Genomic DNA, 19,021 nt, shown 5'->3' on the forward strand with positions numbered 1-19,021 from the left:
TAAGTGACAGTGTGCCAGGAACAGCCTTGTGACAGGTGCTTGTTAGAAGCCTACAGCCACAACTCGGAGCTTTCCGCTAGCTCCATTCTCTGACAAAAAAACAATGCAAAGCAAAAGCATTGTTTCTCCTGCAGTTCAAAACTTAATTTTAACTCCAGTAACTCGTTTTTGAACTTTCATCAAAGATGAAAAGTGGGAGGGTGAGGGGAATGAGCTGATACTGTATCAAATGCCTATTACAAAGCAGCTTCCTCAGAGCATTACGACATCCAGCTCTGAGGCCACCTACGTAGGAAGAATGTGGTCCTATTGGAATGAGTCCTGAGGAGGCCACGAAGATGATAGGAGGGCTGGAGTACCTCTCCTGTGAAGGCAGGCTGAGAGGAGAGAGATGGAATTGTTCAGCTTGGAGAAGTAAAGGTTGCAGGGAGATCTTATTGCAGCCTCCTAGAACCTAAAGTGGGTACAAGAGAGCTGGGGAGGGACTTTTTATAAGGACATGTAGTGATAGGACATGAGGGAATGGCTTCGGACTGAAAGAAGGTAGGTTTAGATTATATATTAGGAAGAAATTCTTCACTGTGAGAGTGGTGAGGTACTGGAAGACATTGCCTGGAGAAACTGTGGATGGCCCATCCCCGGAAGTGTTCAAGGCCAGGTTGGATGGGGCTTAGAGCCACCTGGTCTAGTGGACAGTGTCCCTGCCCATGGCAGGAGGTTTGGAACCAGATGATCTTTAAGGTTCCTTCCAACCCAAACCATTCTACGATTTTATGATTACAAGTGTCCTTCTGTGTTGGACTGATAGTCCATGCAGCTCTGTATTCCATCTTGGACAGTGCCAGTAGGAGATGTCATTTAGTGGAGGGATGTGAGCTCCTCTGACTTGTGCCACTTGTGTGTTTCATGCATTCAGACCTGGATGCTAACAATTATGCAGCATTGGTGCTTGCAATTACCAGTGTAACCTATAGAGCTATAATCCAGTCACTTCACAGAGAGCAACTTGTTTGACTTACATTATCATAATTTCCTGAAATTACTCGAACAGACTAATCCTCGAAAACTGCCTCTCTCTTACTGGAATTGTGACTCTATCTTATCGGAATGACAAAAATTATTTTGCCCCTGAAAATGCCCCTTCTATACTCATTTAAATTAACAGCAACCACAAAGCAACTACAGCCAAATTTGGTAGCACTTAGTTAGGCATTCTCTGATTTCCACTGTATTTAAAAAGATTTTAAACTGTCTTTTTTGAAGAAAATTAATTCAGAAACACAGTCCTTTTTGCTGGTGGGAGACAAAGGTAACTTACATGTTTTGGTTTCTTTTGACTTGAGGAATAATAAAAATTCAAACACCTGGACTGATTTGCTGTATCTGAATGACAGTCTAAAGCAATTTTTTCAGAATTTTGTCATGGCTAACAATTTCCATCACAATGTTGTTTTGGAGAACTTTTGGCCTTTGCTGTTTTTGGACATGAATAGCAGATAATTAGGGTGTGAGTGCATGTATTGTATGTTTCATTTTTACATGTAGACATGATATACATCGTATATCTGCGTATCTCTACATACACATGCACATTTAATGCATATTTATTTTTCAGAAGACTTTACCCATATATTGTGTTTTTTAAAAAAAGAATTAATAAGACGCTTACTGGCTCTTTCACCATTTCCAGTGGCCATGACAACCATGATCCAAGCAATTCCCCTTTCCCTCTTTCTCACGCCAGTAAGCTGCTCAGGCTGTCGTGTGCTATCTGCTGTTGTGGGGCACCTCAGAGCACGGATCAGCCCTGAGGTGACTTCCAGTAGCTTCAGTCATGCGAATATCACGCTTTGGCTGTGGCTTTGTAAAAGTCCCTGTGTTCCCATGGTCACACAGATGTGCTGTGAATTGATTGCCAATGCACAAAGGAACCAAAAATTAATTTTTAACATTACTACATACACAATTACCACTTGATTCCCCAAATACTTTAGAAACAATGCAAACAACAAATCTCCTGTTGCCAGCTCAGCTCCAGTTTCGATCTCCATTAGAAGAAGATCAGAATTTGCTAACTCTTCAAGGTTTTTTGTTGTTTTTGTTTTGTTTTGTTTTGTTTTGTTTTTTATTACTTACCTCTTCCCAGCTTCTGTGCTTTTTTTTTTCCCAGTATGTGCATGAACTGGATCACTAAAGGGACCATCTTGACTCAGATTGTCAGTCATAAATGGTACCTTTTTCCTCAGGCACAGTTCACTGTAACAGAAGATATTGGCATGGACTTATTAGTGCAGTTTGCAAAAGCAACTCCTCTTGATAATTTAGGTGATTATATACACTCCTGTCTCAAATTTCTATCATGCAAGAGTCTTCTGAGCATTTTGCTCATCCATGGCTTTCTGGATATTTCCATGTATTGACCTATCAAGATGAGTCACACCTGATGGAACTGGTTTTGACACTGATGGTTATTGCCCTCACTCCCATTCAGGCTCAGCAATTATGGGATAATTTGTCTTCTGAAATCTCAAGTCTTGCATTAGGGTGGAAGATCTTCCATCAGGCACTACAAATCCTTTCTGGAAGTTTTGATTCGTAATATTTACTTTGCCTCTAACAACATTCTAAATCCAAGGAGCTTTATACTGAAAAGATACCTGTCACTAGGTTTCTTCTCTTATGAAATGGGAACTGCCCTGTTGTTCTGGGCTGTGCTTCTGTATATTACATCTTCACAAGCTGAATGCATGATTGCTTTTTATTGCTACTGAACAACCTTTGAGTAAACATGAATCATTTTTTATGGCACCAAATTTGAAATGCTTCTTTACCAACTACATCTATTATCTGCCCAGGTAGGAATGTGATAACGATCTGTAGTACACACAGTGTTTTAAAACAGAGCAAACTCTTTTCAACACACTGCTACTCTGATGGGAAAAAAAGTCTCTCCCTATCTGGTATGGATTCCAAGTGTAACAAATTATACATGTTTTTTAACTACTTGATAGACCTTTGATCAGTTTAATTCTTTTGTGTACCCGTATGAGCAATTGTATTTTTCTTCTGCTGCAAGATAGAAGCCAGTGATTATTTCTGGACTATTTCTGGATTATCTACCTCTGCTCGTGTTTTTCTGCATTAAAACTAGCAGCACAAACTGCCACGGTCCGAGGGGGGATGGGGCCGTGACACAGCACGGACGGGTCAGGAGACAAGGTGGAGGTGCAACTAGAATACTTTATTGAGGTGTCCTGAGGTTTTATGGGTTTAGGCGGGGAAAGGGCTAGAGCTTGGGGTGGAGCATGAGACAGACAAACGGGGGAACAAATCGGGGTAGGGACACAGGCAAAAGGGGAGGAAGGAGAGGGTGAATGGTAACTGTCTCCTCTCTGCAGCTTCTGCAGCCTATCAGAGAGGGGAGCAGGGAAGCAGGGAAGCCGGGAGCAGGCAAACTTGGTGCAAGCCCGAGCATGCCCAGCCTGTGCACTGTGTAGTGTGGATACAATGAAACCACATAATAACACTAAAGTCCATATAATAAAGTCCTGTCAATTGCTGTATGTTTTTCTCCACGCCTGGAACCTCTCCCATCCTGAATCTTGCTCCTTCACAACAAACGGTCAAGGAACAGCATCGTGGATGTTGCTATATGTTTAAGTGTGAGGTTACACATTGCACCACTGTTGTCTTCAACAGGGAGATATTTATGCAGGTTGCATGGACTCCCTTGAGGCAGAGGTGGTGATCTCTAAAGAGGGTCGTTATTAAAAAGCCATCAAGGATTTGCAAACTAATCTAATGGGCCGTTGAATGCCTTCTGCCTTGCTGCTGATGTAACTTACCGGGAAACAGTGACATCTGTCCCAAATAACCAGTGATACCACAGCAGCCAGAACATGTCCGTGTACATACTTCCATTCCTTCGAGTCCCAAGGAGGCTGATTTTCAATATCTTTATTCATTTTTACCTCGTAGGAGCAGAGTGGCTGCAAAGAGCCATTCTGGTGAAGCAAAAGGGAGCCCTGGGGGAAAATCAAAGCAATATGTGTTATCTCTATCTTTCAGCATGAAAGATGGGACACTACCAGGTAGTGGTATCATACAAATATCATACGAATATCATATTGTAGGACTGAGAAAATCCTGCTGGAAACTATGTGGAGGGAACCCAGTCTCTTTTCCTAGGAGAATGAAGTCTCTCACAAAAAACACGACTGGACGCCAGGAGACTCAAGTGGATCTTCTTCTGTTGCTGCCTTCATGCTATAATGCAGTACAAAGCCCGGAGGAGAGCCTGGATAGTGGCTACTCATGTTCTGCCTCAGCTGGAAAATCTGAATTAGCTTCTGAAAAATGTAGCTGACTCCCATCTGTTGTTTATATTGCAGGACAAGGGATATTGCTTCCTGGAAATGCATCAGTCAGGGTGCTGAAGAAGCCCAGTGACCCAGACCCTTTAGCCATTTTACTTTGTGTCCAAGTCAGCTGCCATCCTTGCTACTCATGACCTGTCATCCTCCATGAGGGAATCACCGAGCATCGAGAACAGGCTTTCAAACTCTAACTTTGCCGCATATTCCCTCATGTAGGATCACTCAGCCAGGATGATAGCTCCTCGGATACTGATCTCAGTCTGGTCCTACTTCAGTGGGGCCAAGTGCGGAAATGGCAGATGAAAATTCCCGCCCACTGGCACATCTAAGCTAACACCCATCTGGAAGCTGGGTGAGCAGTTCAGGCTGGAACAGCAGTGAGCAAAGCTATAGGACTGATTTCTCTGTTTGCTTTGTCTTGAGGAGCAATTAAAATGTGGGCAATCAAGATGGAGCCTCCTTGAGGTCCCCCCACCCTACCCTGCTCTCCCTAGCTGGTGTCTTTAATTTCCTCATTCCAGCCCTAACAATATAACCATTATCACAGCCACCTGACTCCTGGGGCCTCTGTCCCCGCCCCTTTCGTGATCTCTCCTACCTGTTCCTGGAAATTGGAGGCAGAAGCAGCCACCTCGGACCAGTTTTTCTTCCGGCAGCTGCTGCTCCCCAGCCAACAGAGATGACAGGGCAGGGGCTGGTCACCCTGTGAGCCCAGCACAGCACCGGGCACAGCACAGCTTGAGGGATACAGGTGCTTGCTGCTGCCTGCCTGCAGCTTTGTAAGAGCTGACAATACGACAAACTTGTTTATGTTCAGCTTGATTTTTGACACTGCCACATGTAATCCTCCAAATGCCCCCTCCAGTCACTCCCATCCCATTGGTTTCATGTTGCTTCTGCTTCTTGGCTCTGCTCTGGTCATGGTGATTTCTCCTCCTCTGCAATATAAGCCAAAACTTATTTCCTTTAAAGAGGATCCAAATGGAATTAAAGCCTTAAGAAGAGAAGTCAATCTATGAATGCCATTTCTTTTATGAGTAAGGCCAGATTTCATGGTCAAATGGCTTAAGGGAGCACTCCCCACTACGCCCTTCTCAAAAGGAAGAGAAGGCAGGATCACCTCCCTTTCCCATCTCCTTTTTAATTGTTCTGATGCATTCAATTCATTCATCTGCTTGAGAGGCTTTATGTCTTCCCTCACAAGATCTCAGACTAGCAATGATGGAATTGTCTGGAAATTGTCTGAAAGTCCTGGAATGGTCCATGAGGCAAAGAACCTAATTTTTTTTTCAAGATGCAGCTTGATAAATTCAAGTTAAGGACTAGGTGACAGGATACCCTTTAGTGTTGTCTTGGTTTTTATAATGAAGTCATCTGAGATTTATCCTCTGTAGGACCTGGAATGTCTGGATCATTGTCTTAATTTTTTCTCTTTTTTTCTTTTAACTCTTTCTCTTAAGAAGAAAAGCTCGGCCAACCAAACATGAATCTTAGTCAAGCCACGTGACCACTTCTAGTGATATTGAGAGGAGTGAGATTTCATCATTATATTTCTTTTAATCCTGTTACCTTTTCTTTTAATCCTCTATCAAGACTGCAGCTGCTTCAGGTAAATCTCACATATCAAAAAGCTTATATTCCAGGGCAAATTTTGGAATCAGGAAGCAGTTTTCATCAAGTGAAAAACATAGGTTGTGTTTTCAGAGAAACAATCTTCCCCTGTAGCTTGAAAAACAGTCCACTTCAAGGACTCCAAGGCCTTTTGCCTTCCAAATCCTCTGCCAGTAAAGAATCTCAAAGTATTTGCCTTCTGGTATGAGGCTGTGCATATTTATCAGCTGAGGCAATTGATCTTTTGTGCTAAGGACTTAATAAGGTCTTGATGGTATTTCATGGGAGGGCAGGTCTGCGAGGATGATTTAGGTATGTACAAAAGTAAAAAAGAAGGAGAAAAAAACAATTCATAAAGAAATCAATACTAAGCAAACCTGGGACTTCAAAAGTGTTTGAAAAAGGGGGAAAAGAACATGGTCAAAAATACATTTGAAACCAGGGGAAGTAGAGGAAGATGAATGGAAAGAACAGTAGTAGAGGTACTAAAAAAAGGAGAAGGAAACCGTGCCCTCCTTCTCAGTGAACTGCTGTGGTGGGAAGGCCTGCATTGCCCTGTGACACTGAAATACGTACTGGCAAGTTACATATCTCCTAGAAGATGGCACAAGCAAGACAGTTTGCAGCATAGGAAGCTGAATTTAGTCCACAAACTCTTAAAACAGTGATGTACTGCCTTTCTTGCCTTTGCAGTCATTTTTCCTTCCTTTGCTGCACCTTTTTATATTTTCATCTTCATCCCCTGAATTTACTCTCTGTCACCCTTTGCCATCCTTACTAACTGGGCATGCTCATGAAAAATGGGGTGAACACCTTTTTTGTGGGACACATAAACCATTGTTCAGTGGGGTAAGGGAAGGTACAAAAAAATCATCTATCAAAAAAAGCTGGAGCTGTCTACAGCTGGAAAATTAGAGAAGGATGTAAACTTTGGTATGTTGCATATAGAAAGGCAGCAAGTCAGGTCAAACAAAGCTTCAAGGAACAACTAGCAAAAGGAATCAAAGCTAGCATTAGATCTCTCTTGAGACACATCAGGCACCTGCTAGATGTTCTGAAGGGCAAAACAGTGATCAGGCTGTGTGAGGAGCTCACAGCAGAGATAGGGCCTTTGCAGACACCTCTGGAGCTGTGCTGAGCATTGAGTGACCAGATCAGCGAGATCAGCGTGGCAGAACCCATTCTTCGGCAGGGTGGGGCTTGCCAATGGACATGTCTGAAGCTGAAGCAGCTGTGGAAAAGGCTGTTAACACACTGACAAAGTGAACAGTAACAACTCGCTGGAAGCAATGGCATTTGTCCAAGAGTCTTAAAGGATCCCAGGAGTAAAATAGCTGAACTGCTCCAAGCAGCGTGTAACCCAATGTTTACTGCCAGCACGGTACCTGAGGAGGGGAAAGGGGTGAATGTGGTGCCACTGCAGGTGGCCAGTTTGTCCAGGGCCAGGTGATGGAAGGGTTTCTGGGACTTATTTGGGCTTCAGATGAAGATAACATGAATTAAAAGATGAGAGGTAAGTACAGCTAGAGTCTAAGAGAGTCTGGAGCAGCCTGGCACACCACTCCAGGGTCCCCAGCAGGCTGTGAAATCCATACTGTCATCTGTCAATCTGAGGGAGGTGTGTGCTCTGGTCGACCTCCTGAAGATTTGGATGCATGTTTGGATGAATGTTGCCTGGTAACACTGGAGCCAGCTGGGACCTGTGGAGTGGTTGGCTCTTGCTGCAGGACATAAGGGATGTTGTGGTCCAGGCACTTTGATCCAGCTAGTGGTGAAGGGGACAGCAGCACTGACAGAGGGGTGTGTTTGTGTCAGCACCAGAAATAAAGCTGCTGCTTGTGACCTTCTCCTTTCTCCTTTCCTGATTCAGAAGGAGCTCCCAATGCTGCAACCATTGCATCTATCTGGGGACATGGGTGGGGGGGTCCTCATTTCTCTTCTGTCTCTCCTCACTGGGGACTGCTGGCAGCTGCTGCTGGTCCTGGAGGCTGAAATCAATCCTCTCCACTCCAGATGGACTTTTTGAACTTCTCCAGAGGGGGCATCTGCCATACTTCAGCATCTGATCATCACTCATTGAAGGAGATGCACAGGAACCCACCATTCTGTGTGCTGGGAGAAGCTGAATTTTCAACTGATCTGGGAGGAGGAGCATGTTTTGGCAGTGTGTAGGAGCTGGACTCATGTGACACATCATGCTCTGGAGGGAAGCAGGAGTCCATGCTTTTGCCTGGGACACAAGTTAGGGGTTGTTGTAATAGAGCTAGAGACTTTGGGAAAATAAAAGCCCAATTATTTTTCCTTTGTCCATTTCCCTTTTCTTCGTTCTCCTTTCTTGTGGTTGGTTGTTTTCTTGGTTTTGTTTTTTGTTTATTTGTTTGTTTTTTGCTTTTTTTGTTTTGTTTGGTTGGTTGTTGGTTTGTTTGGCTTTTCTTTAGGAGAATGTGGAAGGTTACAGGCACTTCATTGTCCATTGTAGCTTATCATTGCTCATGCCACTGAAGTCCAAACGAAGGACACATCAGAGAAAGTTGTCAATGCAGAAGATTGCTGTTACTAAGAAAAGCAAAAGTGCAGCACTAGTGAGGATGTGTGTTTGGTCAGCATTTCATATTCTTCACAGAGAGATGCCTCAGGGCAGTGTTCCCACAAGCAGTGCTAGGGAGGAGAAGCAGCCATTGTATAGCTGAGATTACCTTCTCTTGGGAAGATTACCAACTCTTGGGAAGAACTGCCTGATGTCTGTGGGCTTTCAAGAAGCTGCAGGCATGTGGGAGTCATTTTACTGCCTGTATGTGTGATCCACCCCTGCTCACTGGGCTGACACAACCGAGGACCCTGATGGTGAGCTCTTGCATGGAGATTGCTGCTTCAAGCTTCTGATCTGGGAGAAATGTACAGCTGCAGAGCATGAATGCTGGCCCTGACACTTTGCCCCAGCCCACCCCTACCAAGTGTGTTGCAGTGATTCCTTGCAGTCCATTGACCAAGGTGGGGGAGATGTGGGAAAGGTTATTATTATGTCTATGGTCCATGTGGAAATCTGTATCTAGGCTTGAATGAGATACTGTCTGTCATTGCCTGGTGAATGGTGGGAGAGGAGTTTTGGCTTTGAATGATTCTTGTGCATTTGGCACTTCACTATGAGTATGCAAGAGGCTGAGGGTCACAGATGAAATTTGAAGTGTCTCAGCCTGAGCATAGGGCACCAAGAGGGGAACCGACTTTCTAGAAAACAGCTTTCCCCACTGTAGAGAGCTGTATCATTGTAACACTTCAGATCCCAAAAAAAGGGCTCTTCCCAGTCTGATCCGTGATGAACTTGGCAATTATATATGAAGGTGAGCACAGCTCTCAGGGCTTCTGACATTTTCAGAGATGTCATAGAATCACAGAACAGTTCACGTTGGAAGGGACCTTAAAGATCATCTTGTTCCAACCCCCTGCCATGGGCAGGGACAACTTCCACTAGACCAGTTTGCTCAGAGCTGCATCCAGCCTACCAGGCTGCATGGAATCCTTCTCACGTGTTTCGAGAGTGACGTCTCCGTATGGTTTAAAAAGCAATCCTTGGTAAGCTTTGTCTTTCCTGTGGTGCCTTGCAATGGGACCACTCACATTGAATTGCAATGACACGTAGGTAGCAGATGCATGGCTGGAAGGGCTGGCACACCGACCTTAGGGGTTGAGAGGAGCCTCTCATGTTCTGTATTTTCCACATTCCAGGAAAGGGCTTCAACTGAACAAGGTGCCTGTGCTGTGGTACCTGCGCTAGAGAAGCAGTGTCCATGGTTGCTTTGGAAGTGCTGCAGAATGTGTGATTATGATATAGTGTGAGGCTGAAGCAAACACAGTTTATTTAAAAGCTTTACCTCTAGTTAGTGCACGCTCTATGGGAGCCACATAGCAGCTGAATTTCAGCTATGTTCATAAAATGCTTCCAAACTGGCCTAGTTAGACTGCTGGATCTATTTTTCTAGCTTAAACTGAATGAGCAGAGTGTATTAGGGAGGGTTCGAAACATACCGAATCTTGAAACCATGACATCGCTGAAAGCTCAACAAAACCCAGTATTTATTAGCAAGAGGTGGCCAACAAACAAACCCAAAGGGGAGGAAGGAGGAGAGAAATAAGCCCCCAGCACGACCTCCCCAGTTACCCAGCTGTTGCCCAAACTAGCATGCCTATAATTACCCATAGCAGAAGCTGCATCCTTGGAGAGTCAGTAAGTTCACAAACTGGCAGGTGTCCCCATCAAAGGCAACGTTGTCCTTGAGGTAAAGCTAGCTCTCATCCAAGAAAGAGCCATCTGCTTTTATACAATTAACTGAGTGACCTCAACCTCCCAGGTGTGGCCAGCACCACCCAGCCAGAGGCCCTCAGTCCCACCCCCTGGTTATGTAAGTGCATCTCTTCTGTGCACGTGTGGTTTTCCCTGCACCTGCCTACTGTACTCAGGGGGGTCTTTTCCAAACGAGTCTGGGGGCGTCCTTCATCCTCCTCCTCCTCAATCTCTCCTTCAACTGACCTTGGAGGACAATTAGCCAATCACAAAACACCAATTAAAACAGTTTACACAAGAAGCTCTCTTCAAGGACAACTTTCCCGTTTATCAGTGCTTGTTTTCCCATAACTTGGCAGGGAAAGAGCAAAACTTTCACCGGTGGTGGGGCAAAAACACAGACCAAAAGTATCAGCATAATTAACCCCTGATACAGCAGAGGCATAACCAAACAAGGAGAACGTATGGGGAAAAGATAATCTTGAGCTTGGCTTTATTGTTTGCAAAATATCTACTCTTTCAATATCAGCTTAGAAGTTTTGGCTTTGTCCAAATCCACAGTACAATGCATCCACACCTCTAAGTAATCTTTGTTGGCCAAAGAGCAAAGAGCTTAATCTTGTGTTTTGCAGGTTGACAAAATGTGTATAAAACCTCATGTCTTATGTCAAACAATTCTCCTAAAGAGCTATTTTAAAACGCCTACATTTAATACTTATTTGTGTTGACGCAGTGTGCCTTATAAGGGGTTGGTCTGCCCAGCAGCTAAGCAGATGATGACCAGCCTACTGCTTCTCAACTCACGTGGCCAGGCAGCGATGCCATGTGGCACTTGGCCACAGCACATTTGACCTTGGGAGGCAGAATGGCTGTCTCTCAGGGAAGCAGAACATCTAATATTACTTATCCCTGTCTTTCTAATGCAATCAAGTTTATATTTGATGCACTTTTAGTCCCGGTGGCATTTTCTCTAGTAAGTGTTTTATATTTAAAATGTAAGGAGGAGCATTGTTGTTAAACAACAGGTCACCTTGTCTACAGGTAAGTATTACTTTTTCTGCTTTAGGGTAGCTGCTTTACTAGTTTTTGTGGTTTAAGTTCAGTTTGAGACCTTCAAGGACACACCAATTGTGGGCTCCAGTGGGGAGCGTCAGAGAGTAGGGAGTCAAGTAAAATCAAGTGCCATAATGTATTTCTCTTTATGAGGAATATGGCCACTCCTAATACGTTTGTTCCATCTGTCCATTATTTTTCCTTCTTTCCATATCAGTTTATGGGCCAAAAAGGCAGACAAACCACCAGCTCTCATTTCATGTGTAACGCAGGCCTTGGAATTTGACCCAGTGTCTCTTTTAACTGATGCCATTAACTTTTTTAAAAAAAATATTATTAAAGGACAGCTTGAAAAAACTCTTGTGACCTTTATTGGAAGACCTTGAAAGGTAGTCAACCCCTTTTATTGACTGATGGCTAGGACAATCATCCTCACTGTTGAGTATATTACTATAATTACTATTATTATTATTCTACTCTGAATGTGCCTAAACATGACTTGCAGCTGTTGATTCTCATTGTGCCTTTCTCTGCAGGTGACAGTGCCACCAGTACTCTGTAATTTCTGTGGTGCAATTGAGAGACGAGAGTAATGCCTCCGAGTGCCCCCTGCAAGGCATTTTTTGATCTTACTAATTGATCCTGTCCTTTCGCTCTGGACCATCTCCAAGCTTTCAACATAATAAAAAACCCCGTGGGTGGCTGCTCAGTCAGTGGGTGTTGCAGCTCCAGGCTTTGCTGGGCTTCCAATTCCGCATTGTCAGTCACAGGTGACAGTGACTTCTCCAGTGGTTGCCAATGAGGTTCCTGCTCTTGTCAGCTTGTCCTTCCTTGCTGGCTGCATGGGAGCCAGCTGTCACATACTCACCTGTTATCTGGGTGTGTCCAAATCCAGCAGGCAGTCAAAAAAGCTTCTGTGAGTCTTGACCCAGAATAGCAGCCTCCGGGAGCAAGGGGACTGGTATTGACACCAAGGGTCCCTTGGAACTCCTCTTCCTGAATCCTGGGTGGTTCCCGCCTCTCTGTGGGCTCAGCCAACCTGTTCACTGGCCTTGAAGCCCTGCAGTAGGTTTGACTTCATAGAGTGGTGTGGGAGGTGCACAGACAGAAGACAACTGTTGGAACTAAAAATGTATTGGTGATGCATCAAAAATGAAGAGGAAAAGATACGAGCAAAAACTGCTTCCACCAGCAGTTACACTCTGCCCGTAGTTGCTCTTAGGTGTTCCCACAGGTCAGACAACTCAAATGGATTCATGGATCAACAGCATTGAGGCAGCATGGTGGTCCAGGACCTGAGGAGGCTCCACTAACATTACTGAGCATCTGCTCTTGTTTGAGTACCTTCAGCTGTTCAGGCGACTTGTGCTCCTCTGAAGGATTCCCTCTTCTTTAGCTACTGAGCTTGCCATTTGCAAATTTCATCAACAATATTTTTTACAGTTGTATTTCCTGCTGCAAATACTAAACAGCACAGTTATTGCAGAGAGGCACACACTGTCTGCAGTGATTGCTGTTTTTTTTGGACCATGTATTTTTGCCTGTTAGCTAGCAATTAATCCATATAATGCAAATTACGGTCTATTCATACACTATTCACTTCTTCCTTAGAATTTACAAATTTCTTCGTTTGTTTAATCTGCACCAGTGCTTTCATCAGCTAAATGTATTATTTTGTCAAAGAATGAAGTCAGGTTTGTTTCCCACAATGCTTTCTTTTCTTTTTTTGAATACTAAGTTGTTCATCTTATTTTAATTGTTTAAACATCTGTTAGCTGACTTGTAATAACTTCATGTTCTCTTACCTATGATTGTTACTACAGAACCATCTAACAGTCAGGTGTCATATCACTTTCTCTCTCTGAGCAGTGGTACCACATACTCTTCCAAGACTGGGAACTTCTCTAGTATGGGAGAAGCTGGGAATCTTGGGATTTCTCCAGTATGCCAGGATTTTTAAATACCTAAATCCATTGAGCCGAGTGCCTCCTCAGCCAAATTTTCTATGATTCTGAGATGCAAATTTTCCTGGCTCCTGATCTGAAAATACTTATGCTTAATAGATGCTGTTAAAACTTTCCTTAGTTTGCAAACAGATGAGAAAGTTGTTTACTATCCTTATGTAGTAGAAATACACAAATCCTGTTCTTTCTGTATACAAACAACTACTTTCTCTGCATCAAAAAGCCTCCACCAAAAATCTTCATTATCAACAGTTTTACCCATATCTGCCCAGGAAGAGCCTAGGCTGTTACTAGTATTTTTAGTTTTCAAAGTGTTTGAAGAAAACTGCTTCCAAGTGCCGTTAGGACTTGCAGCAATCCAGTTTTTCCAGGTTATTTTGAACACTCCTTATCACCTTGTATGCTTCATAAATTCTCACTTTTATTGTGTGCCATATACCTCCTTTCCATCCACCCCTCCCTTCTGCTTTTTTTCCCCCCTGTTGATTTTATATAGGGAATTTTGAAGTGTTAACCTTCAAATTCCCTGTTAGGCAGGAAAGGTACATTTAATCATGTCTGTCTTTTTCACAACTACAGAACCACAGATCTTCTCCATTTTGTAAACTTCTAGCAGTGAAATATCTATTAAAATTTTTATTGTAGCGTTCTCCTGGAGAGTCATATTTCTCTGATTGCTTGATTTGCCCATAACTTCCCCTACCTGAGGATTTACCATTTTGAAATATCAATTTTGCCTACTTATATGCCCAACTTCACGCATAAAATGCTTATACACATAAATATATTACTTAAACACCTGCCTTGTAGGTATTAACCAAATGTACTTATATATAGCTACAGATACGCACCCACATACATGTTGTATATCTACTTCCAACATGTACACATACATACATGTACCTGTATACACACATGCATATATGCAGTCAGACAAACACTCACCCATATACAATTTAATTTTCTCTGAAACCAGAGAAGAGGCATTTCTAAAAATGTCAGAGCTGAGGCTGTTCATGTTGCCCTCCCTGGATGAAGTTGTGTTTCCCTGTGAGTCCACCCCAAATGGTCACTCAGATTGTCCACCAGGGGCAGCCCTACCCCTCCCATACCAACCAAGGGCTCTATTAATATTTGGACAGGGCTGGCTTTACTGAGAAGGATGTGTGGAGGGACAGGAGACAAAGGACTGCAGGTGAGTGACACAAAGGTTTCCTTTGTTTTGAAGCCCTTAGAATTTGCTAAGATTTTGGTTTAGCTGAAAAGGAGAAAGAAAAAAACCCAACAAAGTAAGATGCAGGAAGACCAAAACAATGCAAAACATCACCTTGTGTTGCCTATCACCAGAAATGAGTCTCCGGCTCCCTCCCTCTCCCTGCAGGATCCTAGGATATCCTGCCCTCCCTCTCTCCTAAGCGGAGGTGCAGAGGAGAGGAAGATGCTCCTTTCTGCATCTCATCCACGAGGGATGTGGCTCAGCATTTTAAACTTTCACCTGTTCTTTTCCTGAGCACACTGAAGAGGACAATGATGAAGGTGATGGTAGCAATTAAACCCCCTACATATACTTGCAATCTCCTTTGCTCTGCAGAGGAAGAGGAGGTCCAGTGATGTTGGGTTGGCTGGAGCAGCTGAACAACCAGCGAGTTGTCACAGTTAAACTTCCCTAGCAACTGCGTGCATGCTCTTGTCAGGTACACAGATGTGACGTGACACAAGTGAGCCAAAGCCACACAGACCCAGGGCCAGTTATACTGGCTGGACTGATGTGTCATAACTTGTTAAACTGCAAGTATGGCTTGCTTTTCCCTGCTGTGTCAGGAGGAGGCACAGGAGCAATCTCCCATCAGCAAGGAGAGTGAGAACCCCAACAGCTCCAATGGGGGAAGCATTTTTGGCTATAGTTCTCTAGTAGCATCAGGCTTGAACTGAATATTGAGTCCAGCTGAGTGTCTAACTCCTTGGGCATGGCTGTTTTCTTGTGCCTCTCCAGTGGGGTCCAGCCCGTTTGCTATAGACTTCTGTTACTCCACTTTCAGTCATAAAATCTCTGAAGGAAATGAGATATTTACTCCCTCAAAACTTCAGGGAGTGAAATAAAAGCTGAAGAAGTGAAAGGGACAGAGAGAACGGGTATGAGAGGACACCGGAAGGAAAGCATGGGGAACCAGGGAGATGTGGTGTGATTCAGAGGTTTTGATCCCTGTGGTGTGTAGATGAGATGTGAGGAGGTCTAGGCAGGATGAAGAACTTGCTCCTTTTCCCCTGACACTTACCTGGTGGCTTAAGATGAGCACTCACAGAGATGGGCTCTGCCAGGGCCAAGCGTGAAACAAGGCAGCTGTAGGTGGGGCTGAGCTGATGCTAAGGTAGGAGGTGACGCTGTAGGTGCCATCTCAGCTTTGCCAGTGGCTGGCGAAACATGCATTTGAGAGAGGAATTTTTGCATTGTCGCAGGTCAGAATACTCATTACATATCTCTCAAATGACAGCACTGCTGGAATTACATGAACGCTTGGAGGCTCTGGGGGAGATAAACAGATCTATTGATAGCTGAGTACAAAAGTCTGTCCACAAGGGAAAGAAGGTGAGCTGCCTCTGACAGTTGAATGTTGGGGGAGATGGAATAGGGTGCAGGGCAAAATTTCAGTGCCTGGGGACATGGGACTCCTGTAGCCCCCAGGCACTTCCATTCCTCCCTGGCCATATGCAGCTGGATGATGTGCTGGGCCTGGTGCAGCAGGGTGGACACCAAACTGCTGTACATCCCTCATCTCCCATGCTCACTTCTTGTAGTCTGTGATACCCCAACCACATGGATTTTTGGCCACCTGATAGCCAGCAATGTTCCCTCCTTACTCATAGGAATCCTCTTCTTGTCCCAACTGCCACAGTGGGGTCCTCTAAGCAGCAGGGTGATGCTGATCCCACTGGAGAGCCACAGAGTGACCGCGAACCAGGAGGTACAGCAGGGCGCCTCACTAGCTCGCTGGAAGCTGAGTGTGGGGATCTCAGAGTTCACCTCCCCCCATCACAGTCCACGTGCATCAGGGACTCTGTATGTGGGATGGATACTGGCAATGGATCCTCCTCACCCTGCACTACTCTCCTCTGGAAGCAGCATTCACCTTTAGGAAGGGGCTGTGGGTGCAGGAGAAGCCCTGGCCTGGCTGGCGGGGCTGGCAGCAGTTTCACTTTCACTCTGGCAAAGCTGAAGGGAAAAAAACCCCAACACTTAAACCTGTTCACTCTTTCTGTACCAAGCAGGGGATCCTGGAGGCATAAGGGAAGTGGGGCACAACCAGCTGGGGTCGAGGAGTGCCCCTCCCCAACCTGTGACTGGGCAGTTTTTGCTGAGTTCTTCTTTAAGTCAATATTTTATCAGCCTTTCCCACCACACTTCTGCATGTGAGGTCATCTCCTCTGGCCCCACTAAGCAGCCTCTGGAAGCAGTCACCTTTCTGCCTACTTGCTTTTTAGAATACTTTGTGAAAGACTTGGAAGTTGAAGCTGGTTTCTTTCTTTCCCCCCACAACTCCCCCACCCCCAAAAACCTTCTTCAGCTGGAAAGAACTCTGCAATGGAATGAGCCAGCTCCCCTTCAGCCCATCAGGTGTGTAGTGCTGCCACCAGTTGCCAATTCAGCCCTGGCTTTGCAGGAAAAAACATCATGGGGAAAAAGCCTAGCTGCAAGAAAGGGAATGGATGAGCTCTGGTGGTATTTTAGCTACTGCCTTTTCCCTGTCTTTCAAACACACGGAGAGAAGATGGTTGCTTCTCTGCTGGTCTGTTTCCTCTCCTCACAGTAACACAACTCACCCTTGCTGTGGCTAGCTAAAATCGTGCATACACACCCGCAGGAAACCACGATAATGCCCAGCCACAGCTCTCCCAGTACAGCCTCCTGACATCCAGTTTGTGCTGGCTAGACACGGGTTTTTGATACAGACTTACCCTTTGCATCCCAGTCCCATTCTCACTCACCACGTCAGTCCTTCTTGGAAAAGCCTCACAAGGAATATTAATTCTTCCTGCAGAAGTTATGCTCAGGAGTCCTGAGCTGTCAGACGTGGCCAGCTGCTCTGACTAGCTCTCCCGCTGCCACTCCAGGGTAAGATCACACACCTAAGAGCACACCCTGTGAGCCCTTGCCTTCCCCTTCAGTCTGAGTCTGATGATCTCTGTTCCCCTGGACCTTCATGTGGCATTATCCATGCTCTCAGAAGGCACCCACATACTCATCTCAGCCAATGAAGCAGAGCTAAAGCATCTGTGCAACTCCTTCACCCCAGGCAAATGCATCAGCTGTGTCTGCAACGGGAAGGTTCCTTTCTCTCATTTATCTTCCTGCTCCAGTAGAGCCCAAACTGCATTTCAGCAGCAGGTTTGCCCATTAGCTGTGTGTGCTGAGGGCTGGGGCAGGTCTGCAGCCCGTGCTGCGGCTGTGAAACGAGTTGTGGTTTGCTGCCTGCAGAGAGGCTCTGACACAGCAGTCGTGATGGACTTTGTTTTGTAGGGCTGTAAGCCACTCTTGGCAGTTCTCTGTAATCAAATCCCGCCACATGCCTACTAAAGCTGGGACTCTCTTGCAGTCTCCAGAGCTGCAATCCATTGTATGCTGGGTCAGCCTGGCTATAAGGAACAGCTCTGGTGAAAAGTTGTGCAGCTTACCAAGCTAGCTAGTAACTATAGCTTTACCATATAGGTGTCATGTTCAAGAGAGCCATTCAATGGTGCTATAGCTGCTGGGAGAGGGCTGTGCATCTGTTTTCCTACTCAGGGAGATGAAAACCAGTTAAATGACTATGTGATGACAGATAAGGAGGCATCAATGAGCAGAGGCCTAGACAACAAGGGGAAAGAATATACTCATTGTGATGAGAAAAGCAGCAGCAGACAATACTGGCAGCCAAAGGACAATCTAGTTCAGCAGGTGAGGCCAGAGTGGCAGATGCCTGTGTACTACAGGGAATCTCAGGTGATGCTGTGGAATCACAGAAGTGATGGTGGGAGCAGACCTCCAGAGATCTCTGATTCAGCCTCTGGCTCAATCAGGTCACCATGATTTTGTCCAACCAAGTCTGGAAACCCTCCAAGGGTGGAGATATTACCACCCTTCTGAGGACCTGTTCCAGTGCTGCTTTTCTACTCTTCTGGTAAAAAAGTAATTCCTAAAGTTCAACCTGAACCTACCAGACCTTAACTTGTTGCCATTGCCCCTTGTTATATCACCTACTACTACTGAGAAAACTTTGGCTCCATTGTCTTTGTAACTACCTTCCAGATACTAGTAGGAAATAATATGCAGTGTAAATTAGCTATCATGCAAGTACAAGGAATATGGTGAATAACAGTCATCACTGGTATTAAAAATTCTGCTGTTCCGGAGTGGTAGAAAGGAAAACAAAAATAGTGCATTAGTCTCACATGAATGATATTACAGCTTGCCTAGATAAAACTCAGAAAGTTAAAAGAGCTTTTCTCTGGTGCAGCTCAGTGTCAGCCATGAACTGCTCAAGTTCATACCTGGATATGAAGGGAGAGAGCTAATATTAAAGGAGATAAACCCCAGTAAGAACTGTGCTGCCATGGAGAAACTAACTTCAGAGTTATGAACATTATGATAATCTCTCATGATCATAATGGGCCTCAGGCCTATGATTCTGAACATGACATGACAAATTCCTTCACAAAACCATCACTGAACCTACAAAAGATTTGTTAGTTGTAAATAG

At 44.8% G+C, this 19,021-nt stretch overlaps 2 protein-coding genes and 1 long non-coding RNA gene across 3 annotated transcripts in view; 1 reads left to right on the forward strand and 2 right to left on the reverse strand.

Annotated features, from left to right (window-relative positions):
- Positions 1-11,978, forward strand: part of VAMP1 (vesicle associated membrane protein 1) — a 31,299-nt gene extending 19,321 nt beyond the window's left edge. Inside the window, exon 6 of the mRNA XM_051780887.1 lies at positions 11,859-11,978. The gene's annotated coding sequence lies outside the window, so the exon portion shown is untranslated. The remainder of the gene's footprint in view (positions 1-11,858) is intronic.
- LOC127468091 (uncharacterized) lies at positions 1,357-11,783 on the reverse strand. Its single transcript, XR_007903398.1, has 3 exons — positions 10,182-11,783; positions 3,846-4,025; positions 1,357-2,256 (listed from the first exon to the last, which is right to left on the reverse strand). It is a non-coding gene; the product is annotated as an uncharacterized LOC127468091 (long non-coding RNA).
- Positions 11,979-12,051: 73 nt separating the features above from the next.
- LOC127467427 (uncharacterized) lies at positions 12,052-17,249 on the reverse strand. Its single transcript, XM_051779375.1, is given in 6 exon segments — positions 12,052-15,063; positions 15,476-15,637; positions 15,640-15,810; positions 16,065-16,313; positions 16,316-16,649; positions 17,241-17,249. Coding segments are annotated over 6 exon segments (1,227 nt in total). The 3' UTR covers positions 12,052-14,761.
- Between the last annotated feature and the right edge of the window lie 1,772 nt (positions 17,250-19,021).

The sequence above is a fragment of the Manacus candei genome, unplaced genomic scaffold (genome assembly GCF_025592945.1).
Source record: "Manacus candei isolate 608988 ecotype Guabito, Panama unplaced genomic scaffold, ASM2559294v1 h1tg000014l, whole genome shotgun sequence".
Lineage (NCBI taxonomy): Eukaryota > Metazoa > Chordata > Aves > Passeriformes > Pipridae > Manacus > Manacus candei.